The sequence below is a fragment of the Schistocerca gregaria genome, chromosome 8 (assembly GCF_023897955.1).
Source record: "Schistocerca gregaria isolate iqSchGreg1 chromosome 8, iqSchGreg1.2, whole genome shotgun sequence".
In the NCBI taxonomy this organism is placed as follows: domain Eukaryota; kingdom Metazoa; phylum Arthropoda; class Insecta; order Orthoptera; family Acrididae; genus Schistocerca; species Schistocerca gregaria.
Genome location: NC_064927.1, coordinates 166,868,783 through 166,891,263, shown reverse-complemented (window position 1 = coordinate 166,891,263; position 22,481 = coordinate 166,868,783). Strand labels below are relative to the sequence as shown.

The following is a 22,481-nucleotide window of genomic DNA, read 5'->3' as shown; positions in this document are numbered from 1 at the left end:
CCGCCAGTTAAAACACTGATATATCACCTGAAATTGCCCGTGGGAGCTCCGCATCGGGAAGCACCGTTGCTAATCAGTAATTAATGTGTCTTTAGAACGCTACTATCAGTCACCAGCCACAAACGGCTGGTGTATTCTACGTACAATGTGCTTAGACAAGTTTAACTAGGCAAGTTGTAGAGAGATGCAAATAAAACAACTTTTTATAGACATGTGGTTTTATTGAATAACTTATGATTGATGAATCAAATTAGGGTAAAAAGGTTTAATAATGAAACCAGGAGTAGAACGTGGTGGGGCTATGGAGAGAAGGAGTAATTGGTTGCATGGTAATGAAGGGTGAGGTTCCACTCGCTGTTCTTCACCAGTGGCCGTGACCATGGCCGTACCCGTATCCAGGGTAGCCGTAGTGTTTATCGTAGCCATAGTAACCATGGTAACCATATCCAGGATAGCCGTGGTATCCCCATCCAGGGTACCCCTTGTAGCCCCAGCCTGGGTAGCCGTAATGGGACGAGTAGCCTGCAACATACATCAAAAATAAGCAACTAAAAACTACTCTAGACGGATATTACCTGTCTGATCAATTAGTGCGCATAAAAGATATGAGATTGAAACACATTGATATCTTCTTTTCCTTCTGCAACATTCGAATCGTTTCAGGTCACCTATACACAAATACACACACACACAAACACACACACACACACACACACACACACACACACACACACACACAGACACACACACAGACACGCGCGCACGCGCACACACACAGACACAAACACACAAAGAAAAACAGTAGAGGTCCACATCTCTTATGTGGACACGGAAAGACAAACTTCTATAGAGGTACATATTCAGAATGGATATTGATAAGCTGAGCAATAAGATTTGTAATTTCATAAACAGAAAAAAAGTGTTGTGAGAGTATACAGGAAAAATAACGTCCTAAAATAGGTTGCAGCGACTAATTGAGATAGAAGATAAAGAGCTACTTCTTGTTCAAAGGCGGGATGACCAGTATGACAACTGAATCATAAGAGATTGTTCACATTGCTTGGAATGAACAAGAATGGAAAGCACTGAGCTTTATTTTCCCAAGGTAAACATCCCAGCAATCGACGTAAGTGATTTAGGGAACCCACGGCAAACTTGTATCTCCCAAACTTGTATCTCATTGACATTCAAATTTCACTTTTCCGTATTGCGAGTACAATGTGTGCTAAAGGTACACTACTCGTCCCAGTATGGGATCACGTGACTAGTGACACACTGGCCACGGAAGGCAGGGATACGGGCTACAGTCCGGCGTTCGAGTCTATTGCACAGTTTTATCTAATCTCACACGTCGGTACTGAGCTGTGTCTTACATTACTAGTATGGCTGTTAACCTAGTAGTATGTGAAATGATGTCACTTACCAGTGTGGTACCCGTACCCAGGGTACTTGTAGCTGTGCGGGTAGTACCCGTGTCCGTGTGAGACGGCCAGAGGGTAGGAGGCCTCACAGCCACACAGCAGGGCCAGGCAGGCCACAGCCAGAAGGCACACCTGCAACACAATAACGTAACGCACATGTAAATCATAAGACGTATGCCACTATGCAACGCCCATGTGTATGTCACGGTAGGCGACATTTGCTTTTGGAATCCGAACAAGACAACAGTTTATTTATCACTCTGGCTTCGTGTAACAAAATGATTGACTGAAATAATACGAACAAACTCTGTAGACATTCTCTTCACTAGTCTTCTCGTTTCATCGCGTGCCTGAAGGTACTTGCCGAACAAGAGAAGTTCAAATGGTTCAAATGGCTTTAAGCACTATGGGAATTAACATCTGAGGTCATCAGTCCCCTAGACTTAGAACTACTTAAACCTAAATAAACTAAGGACATCACACACATCCACACCCGAGGCAGGATTCGAACCTGTGCCTAATCACGCATTAAATTCTTCCTGCGTTGACAATATGTGACATAAACATTTACTTAAATTTAAGGTTGCTATAAATCTTTCCAAATCTGTGGGTCGAAACTCTGCAGACTGCAGAGGATCTGAACTGAATATTTTGAGGCAAAGAACCTGTGGTCAGAAAAGATTATATAGTGGCTCGGAGAGCAGGGTTGATTTTATGATGGTTTGAACGAGAAATTCGTAGATATCTTGTGCTTGTAAACGTATTACGCTTCTGCTTCGATGATGGTGGTGCCATCCTTAAAAGTAATACAAAATCGGCTGTAATGTGCGCAACAGAACAGAAAGCACACACACACAAAAGAACCACTTCCCCGTCACCCACAAAGACATAAATAATGAACAGAAGTAATTCGCGCTACAGTCTTTCATAGCCTTTCTCGCCACCTGTGATACACCTCCAGCGACACACGCGAACAGCAAGATGGCGTAATACTCTGGATCGGAAACAAAGTGCAGTTCTATTTTACTGTGTAAAAAGCAGCCACAGACCATCCAACGAACGTGAGTACAAGAGCAGCTAAGCAACAGCTAAATACACACCAAAATAACTGGTTTCCACAACACTACCACAACCCCAAGTATATACTGCTGACATACAAAGTTCACCTTTGAGTATTTGTTTCCTAACAGCCGCTCACAAGGTGGCAGATGACATGATGTTTGCTAACTAAAACGGCGGCAACGGAAAAAAGAGCACAGAAAATATGTCACAAACAGTGCCAATAATTGCTTAAAACATGCTGTAGCATACAATATATAAGGTAGTATGAAAAAAAATATATATAAAACTATATTTCAAAAGACGATTTGTAAAAATGTAATAATGTTTTACTGTGTTTCTACAACCATACCATTTTGTGCATGTTTTAGGTAAAAAAAATCACTGATGGTGGTTATATTTGTTACCGAAACTATTTTGGGATAATAAAGAAATAAACGAATAACAAGGTGTTTTTCTTCAAGGCGGACTAAATTTGTGATATTAATGTTGATCGCAGTTCGAAATTCGCCAACGATTAGCTTAACAGAGAGACGAGTGACAGTGGAAGTGTAGTACTCACCAGTGATAGAACGCGAGTCATTGTACTTGTCGACTGAGGGCTGAGGGCTGACAGTGAGGAGGTGTGTGGCGGCGGTTGCTTTATACTAACAGCGCTGCCGACGTCGGCATTCGTAGCGGCTCTGGGTTTCAACACTGAACACACCGGCGGACGCGCAACTGACACAGCGTTGTGTGCAGAAGGAACAAAATGCAAGGAAAACAATTTGTGACGGCTCAGGCGCCTGTGGCCACCTCTCATCACACTTAAGAGACACTACGCGCAAATTTGGAAATGTAGGAGAGATGTATTGGAGGAATGAAATGCCCCTAGATAAGGGTCGAAGAACATTTCCATTGGCAGGCTTGGGTTCTCTGTTTCGAATCTTCAGCCACAACGTTGTTACAACCTATCAAAACGTTCCATTACAGCCCACGAAGCACTTACAAACTAAGATTTATTCATCGCTGTTTCTTTCCTTCTTCCATGTATTACCGAAGTACAGTATCAATAGAAATTGCTTTTAGACACAGGAAAATCTGGTTGAAAAGACTACCTCAGCAGAAATGTTGTCTTTATCCTTTACTCAGTCTCACATTTAGCCAGTTTTGGTCTTTATGCTAATTTTTAAACATCTTCGCATAATAATTGCATGTATATAAATCGCAGTGATATAAATCAGTTAATATTCTTGAAACTGTGGTAGGAAGCTGAACTGTTGAATGAAAAAGTGGATATCACTGTGGAATGGAAATCAAGCAATCATTAATAGAAGCGTCACCCGTGAAATCGCACGCAAATGAGCAAGCAAATTTCTAGTTACTTCTTCTGAGAATGTTGAACACCTTCAATAATTCTGCATAATTCTCTCTTCGTTTCAGTTTGTTTTTAGACTACAATCTGATGTTTATCATCATATGAGGACTCTGCATTCCTTCATAATGTCATATATAGAATCCTTTACAGCGCAGTATTTGATTTCTGTAGCTATAATTATTCATGATTCCACTGTTACTCATTTCTTTGCGTGCTACAACTGTTTTTGTAATTTTTAAAAGAGAGGATTAACTGCAGATCTCTGAAACCAACCACATAAATCCTTGATTCCCCCTTTTCCTTCAAAGTTCGTTCTTTTAGCCCATATTTTCCGAAATCCAAATACATCAGTCTTTCCTGTATCATGGAATTCTAGTCTTCCATATCTTTCAGTGTTTAGTTCAAGTTTACCTCTGTGACTACTTTATTAATTTAATAGAAGTGTTCTATTCTCGTATTCATCTACTTCTATCGTAGGTAAGCAAAGTTATTACTATTATTTATGGTCTGATGAAATTAGTTCAGTCACATCTTTGCTCTAGTAGACCACTTAGTGCCTTCCTTCCTATTTAAAAAGAAACGAATTCCTATTATTTATGTCTAACAAGGTTGTTATTGTGCTTCAGTGGTCTCCTTTCTCCATTCCTGCTTTGTACATTTTTCAGTGTTTCATTAACATTACCTTCTTTAATATTGGACCTAAAGTGTTGCCAGTTCACAATGGTTTTCTCTATAAGGAAAAAAAAATTCTATCTCTATAGGTTTTCATTTTTAATTTCTTTTTATTGTGTGACCTGCGGTAGTATTGTTTGGAATCGGGATGTGTTACAAGGGCTGCAGCGGTAGTGTAAATAACACTAATTGGCTTTCAATTATGATGTGATTTGAATAAACCCACTATAGCTGACTCTGATCGTATTAGCATTATTTTTCCTGTTGTGATGAAACCACATCAGGGACCGACGTAGGAGAATGGTAAGTTGTGTGACTGTTGACCGTGCTAAAATGTAGTACCATGCGATAAGATAAGTCGCATTGCACAACTAAAAATATTGGACTTCAAGTAACAAACAATTAACACTACAGGTTCGATAAGGCACGATGCAAATATGTATACGGTAGTAAGTGGATGGCACCTACTTACCGAACTTACGCTTCCCAGCGAAATTAAATTGCTGAAACACATAATATACTAATACAGAGAATTTTTGATACATGTGGGGATATTCTATGAATATTAAATAATTTCAGTGCAGAATAAGATTATTATTAACTATTATTCTAAGAACACAAATATGGAGGTCTCACGGGTAAGACGACAGATGACGGGTGTACTAACTTCAAAAAATATCATTTGTTTCATATGAAAAAAAGAATGTAATTAATTCATTAACATTATTACGTCGAGTTCGAAGATGTTTTTACACAGTGGTTAACTGAACGGTCGAAATTAGTATGTTACACTGCATTGCAGTAAAACACAAATAACTGAAATCAAGAAACTAATTATAAATTTCACAATTAATAAATATGTAATTTTTCTGGGCCGCTCCCTTTATCTTTCGTATACAAATGATTCCAAGCAACAAAACCTGTTGATGTATGTTGTTTCGTATTTGTTTTGGTTGAAGATTATATTATTGAGCGGCTTAGTAGCAAAAAGAAAGTTCTGTTTGGATATTGTGTCCTATTGAAATGCTGTTAAAGACTTTAATTGTGCACAATATTACGGTATATAAGCGTATTTGTGTATATTGTAGAGTATATCCATATTCAGCACACGTAAAGTCTTCCACAACATTAACACAGAACACAACATTCAAATAAAATGTAATATATGTACTCCAATATACACAAGTATATTTATATATCGCAATATTGCGCACACGTAAAATCATTTACACATGCTTATTGAACATAATATTATAGTTGAGCCTTCCCCTTTTCCTATGTTCTTATTAATTACGAAAAACTTTAAAAATAACGTTTTCTTCGGCTGATGTAACTCCATAACACTAATACTTCCTGTATTCACCTATGTTCTTTACGTACTTCGAATATTCGGAATCTTATGCAACATTCCTTGCAGCGTACTTTGCTAATCGTGTTCACCATCACATAACACTCTCCCATACTGACTGATGAGTTTATTTGCTGATTGTTACTGCAGGAGCGTAATCTACCATTGGTACTTATTTTGGGACTTTTTGATTCATAAGTGAGGATATCAGTGAGGTCGCTGTTATATTTGTACTGTTTGTAAAGCTAATGAGCGACATTTATGCACGTTTATTACAGAACAGAAAGTAGTTATGAATAATTACTGCGAGAAAAATTTTACAACTGTAGTCATATAAAGGATTATTAAGTAGTATTGTATGAAATAAGCTGTTTAGACGCCTCTGGTCATTCTAAAGCGTAGCGTGATATCGTCAACTGCCAAGTCTGTGACAGACGTCTGAAGCCACACTTTACAGAATACGTCAGGAAAAACGTGATCGTAATACACTCCTGGAAATTGAAATAAGAACACCGTGAATTCATTGTCCCAGGAAGGGGAAACATTATTGACACATTCCTGGGGTCAGATACATCACATGATCACACTGACAGAACCACAGGCACATAGACACAGGCAACAGAGCATGCACAATGTCGGCACTAGTACAGTGTATATCCACCTTTCGCAGCAATGCAGGCTGCTATTCTCCCATGGAGACGATCGTAGAGATGCTGGATGTAGTCCTGTGGAACGGCTTGCCATGCCATTTCCACCTGGCGCCTCAGTTGGACCAGCGTTCGTGCTGGACGTGCAGACCGCGTGAGACGACGCTTCATCCAGTCCCAAACATGCTCAATGGGGGACAGATCCGGAGATCTTGCTGGCCAGGGTAGTTGACTTACACCTTCTAGAGCACGTTGGGTGGCACGGGATACATGCGGACGTGCATTGTCCTGTTGGAACAGCAAGTTCCCTTGCCGGTCTAGGAATGGTAGAACGATGGGTTCGATGACGGTTTGGATGTACCGTGCACTATTCAGTGTCTCCTCGACGATCACCAGAGGTGTACGGCCAGTGTAGGAGATCGCTCCCCACACCATGATGCCGGGTGTTGGCCCTGTGTGCCTCGGTCGTATGCAGTCCTGATTGTGGCGCTCACCTGCACGGCGCCAAACACGCATACGACCATCATTGGCACCAAGGCAGAAGCGACTCTCATCGTTGAAGACGACACGTCTCCATTCGTCCCTCCATTCACCCCTGTCGCGACACCACTGGAGGCGGGCTGCACGATGTTGGGGCGTGAGCGGAAGACGGCCTAACGGTGTGCGGGACCGTAGCCCAGTTTCATGGAGACGGTTGCGAATGGTCCTCGCCGATACCCCAGGAGCAACAGTGTCCCTAATTTGCTGGGAAGTGGCGGTGCCATCCCCTACGGCACTGCGTAGGATCCTACGGTCTTGGCGTGCATCCGTCCGTCGCTGCGGTCCGGTCCCAGGTCGACTGGCACGTGCACCTTCCGCCGACCACTGGCGACAACATCGATGTACTGTGGAGACCTCACGCCCCACGTGTTGAGCAATTCGGCGGTACGTCCACCCGGCCTCCCGCATGCCCACTATATGCCCTCGCTCAAAGTCCGTCAACTGCACATACGGTTCTCGTGCACGCTGTCGCGGCATGCTACCAGTGTTAAAGACTGCGATGGAGCTCCGTATACCACGGCAAACTGGCTGACACTGACGGCGGCGGTGCACAAATGCTGCGCAGCTAGCGCCATTCGACGGCCAACACCGCGGTTCCTGGTGTGTCCGCTGTGCCGTGCGTGTGATCATTGCTTGTACAGCCCTCTCGCAGTGTCCGGAGCAAGTATGGTGGGTCTGACACACCGGTGTCAATGTGTTCTTTTTTCCATTTCCAGGAGTGTATTAATTTTCTCTGGTACTAAAACGCGGATGACATACTGTCACGGCAAATTCACTTTCACTTCTTACTAGGTTATGCATATGACTCCATCACATCAAGTGGCAACTCATAAAGAAATATCTGTTTTTCATGGCCACACCGGTGTTCGAAGCCACTAACTTTTCAGTAGCTGTGGATGCAGACAATGAAGGAAGATGAAACACATGTAATGTAGTTATGTTGGGAAACGAACAGCTAAACACCGCAAATACGTAAATAAATTATGTAGTACCTGAATGTGTGCGTGTGAATTCGTAAGGGACCAAACTGCTGAGTTCTATGGTCCCAGTACGTGAATGGAGTTAACAGTGTACGCTAGCGTGGAGAACTATGCATTCCTTCTCTTAGAAATTATTCTTTTGTTTGCCTTCAACACTGTATTGTTTACGATGACAGAGTTTACTAAATGCTGTTGTAAGCGACCTGTAGCCTCTACTCCTCACTAACAACCTTGCCTCCCCACTGTCTTCCTGACAGTATTAAATTATATGCAGGCCTGTCATTAGCACGAACTGTTTTCGCGCACCACGAGGCGTCCTTATTACACACTGGCAACCGCATTTCTTCGCTACTTTCTCTTCGTGCGTACAACTATACATTAAAACGAATACCAGATCTTGCTTAACGATAGAAGTACTGCGATATTTATATTTGATAAATTAAACCTATCTTTGACAGTCATCTTGTACCTCATATTTTTACTCCAATATGTGCAAATCAGTGTACTGTAATACTTACATAATAATTTCAGAATAGCAGCGCGGGGTAGCCGCGCGCTCTAAGGCGCCTTCCCACGGTTCGCGCGGTTCCGCCCGTCGGAGGCTCTAGTCCTCCCTCGGGCATGTGTGTGTTTGTTAGCATGTTTAAATTAGTTGAAGTAGTGTGTGCGTCTAGGGACCGTTGACCTCAGCAGTTTGGTCCCTTAGGAATTCACACACATACGTTAAAAAAAATGGTCGTACGGGAAAGTCCCCACTTCATCGCTACCTCGGAGATGCTGTGTCCCATAGCTCGTGCACCGACTATAACACCACGTTAAAACTCACTTAAATCTTGATAACCTGCTATTGTAGCAGTAGTAACAGATCTAACAACCGCGCCAGACACTTGTCGTCTTATATAAGCGTTGCCGACCGCAGTCCAGTATTCTGCCTGTTTACACATCTCACTATATGAATACGCATGACAATACCAGTTCCTTTGGCGCTTCAGTGTATAACGAAGAGCATCCCATTACCTCGGAAAGCTGCTCTAATGCGAATTTACCTATCGGCAGTTCGGTCAAGCGACCATTTTACGTCACCTACAAATTATAAAAATGTGTAGTACATGTCAAAGTAGTTATGGTGAGCCATCATATATAGCAGATCCTGAATGATAACACTACCTCAGGTTGAAAGATGGCACCAACTGCTATTACTATTTCAGCTTTTGAATAAAATAGTTGAAAATACAATGAGCGTAAAGGCATCAAAAAACATACAATATATGTATACACGTTACAGGTATACACAAAACTAATACACCTATGTTTATTTGGTGACACACGTCATCAGGGCGAACGCTAACATAGCAAAATCATCACTATGAGAAACAATGAAATTGAACACGATTGTTGTGTATGGCAGCTGCACAGTTGGCGGTTTCAAAAGCAAAAGCAAATCAGCGCAGTAAAAGGAAAATATGGGTTGTCTGAGATTTTGCAGAAGCTTCATGTACCTGGTGATAGCGTACTAGGCACTGAGTTATACACTATGTGATCAAAAGTATCCGGACAGCAATCACTCTCTCAGGCGTATTTTCAATCAGGTGCTGGAAGGTTTCTTGGGGATTGGCAGCCCATTCTTCACGGAGTGCTGCGCTGAGGAGAGGTATCGATGTCAGTCGGTGAGGCCTGTCACGATGTCGATTTTCCAAAACATCCCAAAGGTGTTTTATAGGATTCAGGGCCGGCCGTTGTGGCCATGCGGTTCAGTCTGGAACCGAATGACCGCTACGGTCGCGGGTTCGAATCCTGCCTCGGGCATGGATGTGTGTGATGTCCTTAAGTTAGTTAGGTTAAAGTAGTTCTAAGTTCTAGGGGACTGATGACCACAGATATTAAGACCCATAGTATTCAGAGCCATTAGGATTCAGGTCAGGACTCTGTGGAGGCCAGTCCATTACAGGGATGTTGTTATTGTGTAACCACTCCGCCACAGACGGTGCATTATGAACTGGTGCTCGTTCGTGTTCAATGATGCAATCGCTATCAACGAATTGTTCTTCAACAGTGGGAATCAAGAAGGTGTTTAAAATTTCAATGTAGGCCTGTGCTGTGATAGTGTCATGCAAAACAACAAGGGGTGCAAGTCCCTCTATCAAAAACTCGGACTTAAGCCAGTGCTTAGCGTATTCTGTAGCAGAGTGTACTGATGCCACATACACTCCTGGAAATGGAAAAAAGAACACATTGACATCGGTGTGTCAGACCCACCATACTTGCTCCGGACACTGCGAGAGGGCTGTACAAGCAATGATCACACGCACGGCACAGCGGACACACCAGGAACCGCGGTGTTGGCCGTCGAATGGCGCTAGCTGCGCAGCATTTGTGCACCGCCGCCGTCAGTGTCAGCCAGTTTGCCGTGGCATACGGAGCTCCATCGCAGTCTTTAACACTGGTAGCATGCCGCGACAGCGTGGACGTGAACCGTATGTGCAGTTGACGGACTTTGAGCGAGGGCATATAGTGGGCATGCGGGAGGCCAGGTGGACGTACCGCCGAATTGCTCAACACGTGGGGCGTGAGGTCTCCACAGTACATCGATGTTGTCGCCAGAGGTCGGCGGAAGGTGCACGTGCCCGTCGACCTGGGACCTGACCGCAGCGACGCACGGATGCACGCCAAGACCGTAGGGGACGGCACCGCCACTTCCCAGCAAATTAGGGACACTGTTGCTCCTGGGGTATCGGCGAGGACCATTAGCAACCGTCTCCATGAAGCTGGGCTACGGTCCCGCACACCGTTAGGCCGTCTTCCGCTCACGCCCCAACATCGTGCAGCCCGCCTCCAGTGGTGTTGCGACAGGCGTGAATGAAGGGACGAATGGAGACGGGTCGTCTTCAGCGATGAGAGTCGCTTCTGTCTTGGTGCCAATGATGGTCGTATGCGTGTTTGGCGCCGTGCAGGTGAGCGCCACAATCAGGACTGCATACGACCGAGGCACACAGGGCCAACACCCGGCATCATGGTGTGGGGAGCGATCTCCTACACTGGCCGTACACCTCTGGTGATCGTCGAGGGGACACTGAATAGTGCACGGTACATCCAAACCGTCATCGAACCCATTGTTCTACCATTCCTAGACGGGCAAGGGAACTTTCTGTTCCAACAGGACAATGCACGTCCGCATGTATCCCGTGCCACCTGACGTGCTCTAGAAGGTGTAAGTCAACTACCCTGGCCAGCAAGATCTCCGGATCTGTCCCCCATTGAGCATGTTTGGGACTGGATGAAGTGACGTCTCACGCGGTCTGCACGTCCAGCACGAATGCTGGTCCAACTGAGGCGCCAGGTGGAAATGGCATGGCAAGCCGTTCCACAGGACTACATCCAGCATCTCTACGATCGTCTCCATGGGAGAATAGCAGCCTGCATTGCTGCGACAGGTGGATATACACTGTACTAGTGCCGACATTGTGCATGCTCTGTTGCCTGTGTCTATGTGCCTGTGGTTCTGTCAGTGTGATCATGTGATGTATCTGACCCCAGGAATGTGTCAATAAAGTTTCCCCTTCCTGGACAATGAATTCACAGTGTTCTTATTTCAATTTCCAGGAGTGTATATCTACATCTACATCTACATTTATACTTCGCAAGCCACCAACGGTGTGTCGCAGAGTGCACTTTACGTGACACTGTCATTACCTCCCTTTCCTGTTCCAGTCGCGTATGGTTCGCAGGAAGAACGACTGCCGAAAAGCCTCCGTGCGCGCCCGAACATATCTAATTTTACATTCGTGATCTTCTCGGGATGTGTGAATAGGGGAAAGCAATATATTCTATACCTCATCCAGAAACGCACCCCCTCGAAACCTGAACAGCAAGCTACACCGCGATGCAAAGCGCCTCTCTTGCAGAGGCTGCCCCTTGAGTTTGCTAAACATCTCCGTAACGCTATCAAGCTTACCAAATAATCCTGTCACGAAACGCACCGCTCTTGTTTTGGAGCTTCTCTATCTTCTCTGTCAACCCGACCCGGTACGTATCCCACACTTATGAGCAATACTCAATTATAGGTCGAACGAGTGTTTTGTAACCCATCTCCATTGTTGAGGGACTACATTTTCTAAGGACTCTCCCAATGAATCTCAACCTGGAACCCGCCTTACCAACAATTAATATGATCATTCTACTTCAAATCGTTCCGTACGCATACTCCCAAATATTTTCCAGAAGTAACTGCTACCAATGTTTGTTCTGCTATCATATAATAATTCAATAAAGGATCCTTCTTTCTATGTATTCGCAATACCTTGCATTTGTCTACGTTAAGGGTCAGTTGCCACTCCCTGCACCAAGTGCCTATCCGCTGCATATCTTCCTGCAATTCGCTACAATTTTGTAATGCTGTAACTTCTCTGTATACTACAGCATCATCCACGAAAAGCCACATGGAACTTCCGACAGAATCTGCCTTAAAAGTGCGAGAAGAATGTACTTAGACTCATGGTGTGGAGCCGGCCGGAGTGGCCGAGCGGTTCTAGGCGCTTCAGTCTGGAACCGCGCGACCGCTACGGTTGCAGGTTCGAATCCTGCCACGGGCATGGATGTGTGTGATGTCCTTAGGTTAGTTAGGTTTAAGTAGTTCTAAGTTCTAGGGGACTGATGACCTCAGCAGTTAAGTCCCATAGTGCTCAGAGCCATTTGAACCATCATGGTGTGGAGACGAAATTGATATATGATCCTACACAAGAGCAAAATTGCTTAACATCAGACCAAGACTTTTGTGTGCAAGAGGAAGGCTACGAGGGCCGTCATGATGCTACTGTATACAGCGATAAGACTTTTTCATCTTCTTTGGCCAGTGGTGTTTACTCCCTAGTAATAAGTCATTGTTTCTTCTTGTGCATTTTCATGCAGCAGGGCGTGGATGGTAACCCAATGTATGAACTAACGAAAACATTTGTGTCGTTTTACATCGCTCTATATCCTAGTGAGGCATGGCCGCATCTGTCAAAACCGATACTAATTAGGGCGATCTGTTTTAATAGAAAAAAAAAATTCAACAGCCAAGATCACATTAAATATTTCTTTATTTAAGATAACCGGTATCAACAGACCTTGCTGTCTCCTTCAGGTCTTAAAATGTATTTGTTGTAAAATATGTTCATTTTACGCCGACCCCTACGCACAAGATGTCAAGAGAATAAAACTCAGGGCATTAGCAATGAAAAGCCTTCGTAATGTGCGATTTTTATTCACTTGACATCTTGTGCAGGAGATTCAGCGTTAAATGATCATGTTATTCAACAAAAAGATCCTAGACCTGAAGATGACAGCAAAGTTTTCGAAGCCGGTTGTCTTCTTGGACATATATGTCCTGCATTATAATATTAACAGTGTTTCATTCCGCACGACTAATGCTTCGGAAACCATATGGCTTTAACATTATAGTGTTTTTAAGTGCAGAACCGTTTAGCCTTAGGAGTGCTTGTGTTTATGTACTAAGATCGTTTCTTTCTTACCAGTACCTTCTTGGTACTGACTTCAGACACTATAATAATACTCTAGAACTGATAGTACAGTTGATTTACGTAAAATGTTTCAAACTCCACTCATCTGGAGTTCCATCATGCATAAATCATACTTTTCTTCTCAACCATCTGTTTTTTTTCCAACCAGGGTGCAGGCAGGGGAACAGTAGCACAGAGGTAGACAATATTTTTAATCATTCTTCATTACTTGATGGGCATTTTGTTAGTAAAAGAGCGAATAGCCTTTCAGACCATGATGCACAGATTTTAACATTAAACGGTTTTTGTACTCAAACAAATGTTGTATAGAATTACAAAGTGTGTGGAAAAGCTAATCCAACGTCAATACAGAGTCGTTTAAACCTCGTTAAGGAATAAGTGTGGCAGTTCTTTATAGTGCCGATAACATAGATGTCAAACATAATGCTTTCCTGAACACAATTCTCATGCTCTTTGAAATCTGCTTTCCATCAGAACGTTCTAAACAGGATACTAGCAGTAAAAGGCAGCCTGGGTGCCTGACAAGTGGGATAAGGATATCACATAGCACAAAGTGGGAGTTACGTCAAAATTTTAGTCACAATCGAGCTACAGTAGCCCATTACAAAGAGTATTATTAGGAAGTAAAGGGTATGTGGTAAGCAAATAGAATAGCTAATTCACAGGATAAAATTAAAACCATACAGTCAGTTGTGAAGGAAGTGTCTGGTCATCAGCACGAGGTTGACGATATAACATCAGTTCGAAGTAAAATTATTTCTGTTACTGATAAGTCAGATATATGTACAGTATTTAACAATCAGTTTCTCAGCATTGCTGGCAAATTAAATAAAACTTAGTTTCTACAGAGAATCATATAACTCTCTTGGGAAATGCCTTTCCGAGATTGATGTCTGATATACACCTCTGTTATACTGACAAAAAGGAGATTACAAAAATTGTTAAGACTTTCGTGGCCACTTGTTGACAAACTGCTTATTTGCTTCTGTCTCGGGTTCTTCGGCCGACGTTCGTGTGATGATTTTGCTGACGTTTCGCCAGCACGAGTGGCTGGCATTGTCAAAGCTTCACCCTCCATTGCCGGAGGTGAACTGGAGCCGGGCTCGCGGCCGCAGACTATATGTACCTTGCGCGCCAACGTCCGAGGGCTTCTCCGCGGTCATTTCCGCGGTCATTTCCGGTGCGTTTCTCCTTCCGACCAGGTACATGTAATAAAATTCACCGACACGGAAGTTCTGGCTGTAGAGAAGCACTATCACACCCGCTTGTACAGAGAAGCTGTAGAAATACACAAACACGGGAACAGCTTCAACAAGAAAGAAGAAAGCCTTAAGGTAAACGGCTCCTGGCTTCCCGTACTGCAGAGAACGACCGTAGCAGGTAGCAAGAGGAGAAACGCACCGGAAATGACCGCGGAAATGACCGCGGAGAAGCCCTCGGACGTTGGCGCGCAAGGTACATATAGTCTGCGGCCGCGAGCCCGGCTCCAGTTCACCTCCGGCAATGGAGGGTGAAGCTTTGACAATGCCAGCCACTCGTGCTGGCGAAACGTCAGCAAAATCATCACACGAACGTCGGCCGAAGAACCCGAGACAGAAGCAAATAAGCAGTTTGTCAAAAAGGAGATTGACTTAGTAATTAAATCACTGAAGGTTTGGGACTTTCATGGATATGATGGAGTTCGTAGCAGAACACTGAAGTACTGTGCCGCACATGTTAGCCTTATGCTTGGCCATACTTGTATTTTTTCCTTTAAGAATGATCGGTTTTCCGAACGATTAAAGTGCTCAGTAGCTTTATAAAAAGGGAGAAAGGGATAATTCAGACAATTTTAGACCTATTTCTGTGAAATAAGTGTTTTCTGAAGTTATTGAAAAGGCTGTTTCCCTAAGGATAATTTATCATTTTATTACACATGATTCGCTATCAAATGCACAGTTCAGTTTTAGAAGTGGTTTAACAACTGAAAACACTATGTTCTCTCTTCTCTGTGAGGTATTGGATGGCTTAAACAAAAGGTTTCGAAAGCTAGGCATATTTTTTTGATTTAACTAAGGCGTTTGGTTGTGTTGATCACCAAATACTGCTCCTGAAGTTGGACCATTATGGAATACGGGGAGTAACTCACAATTGGTTCACCCCTGACTTTAACACCAGACAGTAACAGGTCATTATTCACAGGGTTGAGAATGGCTATGATGTGGGGCACAGTCAAATGGGGGTTGCCCTAGGGATGAGTGCTGGTGCCACTCCTGTTCCTTATTTTTATAAATGATATGCCGTCTAGTATTACAGGTGATTCTAAAATATTTATGTTTGATGATGACCCTAGCTTGGTAATAAAGGATGTTGTGTGCAACATTGTTTCAAATAGTGGAGTTCATGGCAAAAGTTCATGGCTTTTAGAAAATAAACTAGCGCTATATCGCAGTAAGACTCAGTTTTTACAGTTTCCAGCACACAATTCAACAAATTCCGACGTTTTTATTTCACAGTATGGGCATATGATTTGTGACGCTGAACAGTTGAAATTTCTAGATGTTCAGTAAACTGTCGTGGAAAGCTCACATTCAGGCCTTTGTTCATAGGCTTATTGCTGTCATTTGTACTATTCGAGCGGTATCTGAAGTAAATGATAATTCTGCACGGAAAGTAGTCTACCTTGCTTATTTTAGTTCGCTTATGACGTATGGTATTATATTTTGGGGCAATTCTTCCCATTCTCAAAGAATATTTTTGGCTCAGAAATTGGCAGCTCGGGCAATAAGTAGTGTAAGTTCGCTAACCTCTTGTCGACCTCTGTTCGTTAATGTGGTCACTCAATATATACAACGGTCGTTCAATAAGTAATGCTCAAATTTTTTTTTAAAAGCCATTAATATACATTGTCAAACGTCCTTACTAGTGCTTCACATCTGATGTTAGTTCTGTGCACCGATGAACTTTGGAACCGTTCTGGCAGATGGCAGTGCCGTAGTACAGCATCAAAATGGTGTCTACATACGACTCACGTTGCAAGCAGAGTGCTGTTATTGAATTCTTGTGTGCGGAAATAGAAACCGTGGTGAATATCCATAGGCGTTTATGTGCATTGTATGGCAATGCTGCAGTTTATAGCAGTGCAGTTGGGCGATTGGTAAAGAAAGCTACAGGCTCAGGAAATGCAGAAACACACACCGTCAGGTGGCTTGCGGAGTATGGATGTAGACGCAGACCTTATAATTTCATATACTGACACGTTCCATGACGTTGGAGAATTGCTCCTTGATTTGGTCCTACGGAACTAGACAAAGTAAAATAAAAAATAAATAAATATCGCTTCAAAACTCTCATATTTTTATACATCTATAAGGGGCGCAAACCTTCTCGTCATACACGCATCTGCAGAGATCTTGAGCTGTTGGATGTAAGCCATGAGTAAAATTATTGCAGAAGTCTGCGCTGAACAGCATCTATGGACTCATCTCGCTCTGCTCTTTCATGAAATGTGGATTGTGGGCGGTGTAGTACCCTCCTACTTCTGATCAGTTGCAAATTAAATCGGCGGTAGTGTTGCAGGGAGGTTTGGTCAAAGGCAATGCTGTGAGATCTTTAGATCTCCGTCTTTGTTCTATGAATGCGAGAATACTCTGTGACTCCCATCCACATAGGGAAAGGTGGCCAGTCGTAATCGTAAATTCCACCCTACGCTCGATGTGCTAAAATATATAGATAACCTAACTACATCGCTATAGGCCGCTGTCTGGTATACTTTGGTGTATGTGACCAAATGGACTTACTGTACACTCATCTATCTACATTTGCAGTCGAGTATATAGTGCTCGCAAAGTAATGGAGAGGTGATTTAGCGATGATGATCCAGCAATGGGGAAGCATTCTGCGTGGCATTGGCTGTTACTGGAATTACGGAAATACTGATAAAACTGCGAAGACTGATCACGTAACCAACTGTGCTGCTTATTACAGCACAGCATCCCATATCAACGGTGTCTTTTTCCATCCCATCCGTCCAATGGTATTCTGTTGGTTAGCACATAATGACTGACTGACACCACTTGTTTGAAATGAGGACAGCCTTGGTAGAGCACTAGACATTTGCTACTTGCCACTGTGGAACATAGGAGTAAATGCGGTGACTGCAACTTTTCCTTTTTTTGCCAATAAAATAACACTATCTCTCTTTTCATTTCTACTGTACCGTGCAAGTTGTGAGAACCACCTTCCGGGGAAGGTCAACACCGGAATAGTGATCTTGTACCTGTCTGTAATAGGAGGAGGCAGTAGTCTTGGTCTCTTCGAGACGGAACATCTGGACATCTGTTACCGGTACCTATAACTGTAACGCAACAATCATGTGTTGTGTGTGATAGCCTGCTGGATATGGTCTTCTCACCTGCACAGTTAACAAACCTTTGCCGCCCGGAGTGGCCGTGCGGTTCTAGGCGCTATATTCTGGAGCCGAGCGACCGCTGCGGTCGAAGGCTCGAATCCTGCCTCGGACATGGATGTGTGTGATGTCCTTAGGTTAGTTAGGTTTAATTAGTTCTAAGTTCTAGGCGACTGATGACCTGAGAAGTTAAGTCGCATAGTGCTCAGAGCCATTTGACAAAACTTGACATACAGGCGTATGTCTGTGAAAGAGAGTTATGGAACAAATATGGTCGATGTCAATACACAAGCAGTCTTTGTTTTCCGGTACATCTGAAGAAAGACGCTGTAAAATCTTATTGGGTGACGTTAGGAGATTCTATTACAAGGAACAGTATGACAGGTTGAAGTTTCGATGCAGGTAGTTCAATTTTGGCCACCAGGTGACTGCAAGGAAGGCATATATATATATATATATATATATATATATATATATATATATATATATATATATATATATATATATATATATATATATGTGTGTGTGTGTGTGTGTGTGTGTGTGTGCGTGTGTGTGTGTGTGTGTGTGTGTGTGTGTTTTCGTATGTAACGTATTAGGAAGAGGACGTGGGCAGAATAGGTCAAACAAGTAGCAAAGGCATATTATGATTTTATTATAAGCCGCCAGTTGCACAATTTGTTCAATATGACCACTGCTGAAGAACAAAGAACGGCAAGAAGAGCCAAGAATGTGTCATTATAGAGGAAGACGAATGTATCAACTGTGAGAGATGCATGGACTGTTTTACGATGGGACAAATTAAATATTATACAGACGGCTTAGTACACGTTAGATTTGTGGAAAGTGTAATTTTCAATAAATGTGCGTTTTGGCTCTCCAAATTTGTCGGTGCAGCAGGTGCTTATTGTTAGCAAATTACTTTCGTGTTTTGACCAAGATATCCCTTGTAAACCACTCCTGAAGTTTTCCTTGAATTATTCAAGGTATTTCAAGGATGTAAAACTTTTGTCTGGAGTTGAGTTTAGAATGATGTAATTTTTCAGCTAAACGTCATTAAATTTGAACTACAGACGTAGCCATTTCCTCAGCCATCTCAGTTCAACGACAACAGATCCTGTGATACATCATAAAACACCCAGCGACACAAGAGTGTCTACTGCCATAAGAATGTCAAGAGTTCATCTTTGGTTGCAGACGATAAATGAATAATAAAGCTCACTTACTAGAAAATGTGCATTGTAATCCTCGAACTGACAGTTTAAGTTAGTGAACTGAAACATTTTAAAGAAATCAGTTGAATACAGAAATATAATACAAAAGCCGCGCGGGATTAGCCGGGCGGTCTTAGGCGCTGCAGTCATGGACTGTGCGGCTGGTCCCGGCGTGGTTCGAGTCCTCCCTCAGGCATGGGTGTGTGTGTTTGTCCTTAGGATAATTTAGTTTAAGTAGTGTGTAAGCTTAGGGACTGATGATCTTATTAGTTAAGTCCCGTAAGATTTCACACACATTTGAACATTTTTTATAATACAAAAATGATAAACTGTGAATATATTGACCACTTTATCACTAACAAATAAGTTCGTGTGTTGCACTACGGAAATACGCTTACAGTTGGGTTTGTATCATTTTACTATATAAGTGTCTAGTCAAATTCATGTTATTAATCGTGATTACTCGATGAATTCTACCTCAAACTCGTACACTGTGTGCTTTTCAGACAGCAGTCGCCTCATTTTATAACTAAGGTTTTGACTTATGTTTTGTATGCCTAGCTTGACTATGTGAATGTGACTTCATATTTCCGTTGCTTATGTGGGAAGTGTAAGGTAAGGCAGTATCGGAAAAGCAGTTCGTGTTTTACGTTGTTATCGATTAGATGGACATGGGAAATGCGGTAAAGAAGTTCTATTGGCTTTCAAATGAGTTCTAAAGAAACAAGAGAACAGCTAACTTTACTTAAAATGCAGTAAGGCGCCAGTTGGTTACTGTATTTGGAGTAGCAAAGAGTACATTGAAACAGATTCAGTGAAATAGGCAGTTCTTTGCACAGGGGAACATCAGTAATATCAATGGAGCTGGTATCAAGTTAGTACAGAGAACGAAAAGAACATTTTATTTAATTAATAAAAATGTAGTTGTTCAGTTATCCACGTTTTCTTGTTTGGTAAGTCGCTGACGTATACTGAAAATATTAGATCTGCTTCACGCTTCCTTGTTGCACACGTGATGTTCCTTTCGTTATGTGGAACATTCGCTGTCCAGTTTAACGTACTGGATTGGATCAGTTAAGAACACTCATGCTCATAAATTAAGGATAATGCTGATACGTGGTGGGCGGTTTGTGGGTTTAAATCACTTCGGGGTATGACCATGCAGTGCATCTGACCTGCGATCGTCGCACGGTAGCGCTGGCACCAGTCCACATACGCAGAGGTGTGTTGGTGCATGTCAGAGTACGGTGCAGCGAGTAAGTGTGCAGACGTTTTCAGACGTGCCAATGGTGACTGTGTGTTGAAAATGCCTCAAATAACACATACTGATGACGTTATGAGGGGTAGAATACTAGGACGACTGGAGGCTGGTCAAACACAACAGGTCGTAACACGTGCACCCGGTGTGCCATAAAGTGTGATCTCAAGATTGTGGCAACGATTCCAGCAGACAGAAAACGTGTCCAGGCGCTACAGTACGGGACGTCCACAGTGTACAACACCACAAGAAGACCGATATCGAACCATCACTGCCCGCAGACTGCCACGGAGTACTGCAGGTAGCCTTGCTCGGTTCCTTACCGCAGCCATTGGGACAGTTGTCTCCAGACACACAGTCTACAAACGACTAACCAGACATAGTTTATTCGACCAGAGACTTGCAAGGCGCATTCCACTGACCCCGTAGAGCCCGTAAATCCTGGTGTCAAGAAAACAGTATGATGGTCATTAGAACAGCGGTTCCAGGTTATGTTAACGGACGAGTCCAGGTATAGTATGAATAGTGACTCCCACCGGATTTTTATCTGTCCAGGAACCAGATACCAACCCCTTAATGTCATCGAAAGGGACCAATATGGAGATCGCATGGGGTGGGATTGTGACTGGTGCACGTACACTCCTGCATGTGTTTGATAAAGGAACTGTAACAGGTCAGGCGCATCGGGACGTCATTTTGCACCAGTATGTCCGCCTTTTCAGGGGTGCAGTGGGTCCCACCATCCTCCTGATGGATGATAAGGCAAGGCCCTACCGAGGTGCCATCGTGGAGGAGTACCCTGAAACGGAAGATATCAGGCGAATGGAGTGGCCTGCCTGTTCTCCAGACCTAAATTCCATCGAGCACGTCTCTGGTGCTCTCGGTCGACGTATCGCTGCACGTCTTCAAACTTCTACGACACTTCAGGAGCTCCGACAGGCACTGGTACAAGAATGGGAGGCTATACTCCAGTAGCTGCTCGGCCACCTGATCCAGAGTACGCCAACCCGTTGTGCGGCCTGTGTACGTATGCATGGTGATCATATCCTGTACTGATATCGGGGTACATGCGCAGGAAACAGTGACTTTTTGTAGGATATGTGTTTCGCGATGGTTTTCTCAACTTATCACCAATACCGTGGACTTACAGATCTGTGCCTGTGCTATTAGCGCCAGTTTTGTGTAGTGCCACCTTGTGTGACACCACATTCTGCAATTATTCTTAATTTATGAGCACGAGTGTACTAATAAACCCAATCACGTATTTGCGAAGAGGCTTCGTATGATATTATCTTAGTAATCTGCGATATGTGTTTGTTCTCACCTAGTAGCGAAAAATAGCATTTCAGTACAAAACTGTGAACGACTCGACGTTATCAGCCTCGATCGGCTGAATGAGAATAACCTACGTAGTGGAGTGTAGGAGTGTGGCACTATCTGTCGCACTGACTCCGGCTGTGGCGCGTTGCATTGGGGAGCGGTTCTCATCCGTGATCACTTCAGTGCTGCACACAGCTCACCGTAATTACTTCAAGGCAGGCACACCTGACTCGATGCGTCCTGCGTCCGTTCAACAGACATAGGGAGATAGAGGAGGGCACACAATCACTCCCATGTCCATGAACGGTTCCTCAAATCATTTTCAGACAGATATAAGATAGTGTCTTGCTGGAGGTACAGATCACCTTCAGAGCGTTGTGGGCGAGCAACTTCTCGTTGAGAGACGATGGCACTCTTATCATGTCTGCCACGTACGCTGCCCCATAGGAGAACTTACCAGATATGTGCACTTTCGTCAGGGGGATCGCGTCTCCACATGAGGTTTTTGAAGCAGTCGTACCGTTTCATTATCGTTTACCAACTAAAGGCGTTACTCATCAGTCAGTCACTGTTCGAGGACCCATGCTATTCTCCGTGCCCTGTGAGGCGTGGTGAGCAGATATGCTTGTGTGGAACGGTGTCTTCTTCGGACAGCGGCGACATAGACTTGGTGAGTTACACACAGTACTGTGGCCAGCCATTTCATTTTTCCCTGAGTCGCGTGCACCATAGAAGTTGTGGCGCATCCGAAAGCAAGTA

General features: G+C 43.5%; 1 protein-coding gene across 1 annotated transcript; it reads right to left on the bottom strand.

Moving 5' to 3' along the window:
* Positions 1-361: 361 nt before the first annotated feature.
* LOC126285095 (shematrin-like protein 1) lies at positions 362-22,144 on the bottom strand. The gene is made up of 3 exons (XM_049984420.1): positions 22,088-22,144; positions 1,424-1,553; positions 362-522 (listed from the first exon to the last, which is right to left on the bottom strand). The coding sequence occupies exons 1-3, from the start codon at positions 22,142-22,144 to the stop codon at positions 362-364; spliced, it is 348 nt and encodes a 115-aa protein (XP_049840377.1).
* Between the last annotated feature and the right edge of the window lie 337 nt (positions 22,145-22,481).

Coding starts and splice junctions, on each gene's coding strand:
- LOC126285095 (XM_049984420.1), bottom strand. CDS start 22,144: ATGATAAGAGTGCCATCGTCTCTCAACGAGAAGTTGCTCGCCCACAAC. Junction 1,554..22,087: donor TCGCCCACAACGCTCTGAAG/GTGATCTGTACC, acceptor ATTGTGTTGCAG/GTGTGCCTTCTGGCTGTGGC. Junction 523..1,423: donor TGGGTACGGGTACCACACTG/GTAAGTGACATC, acceptor TGTATGTTGCAG/GCTACTCGTCCCATTACGGC.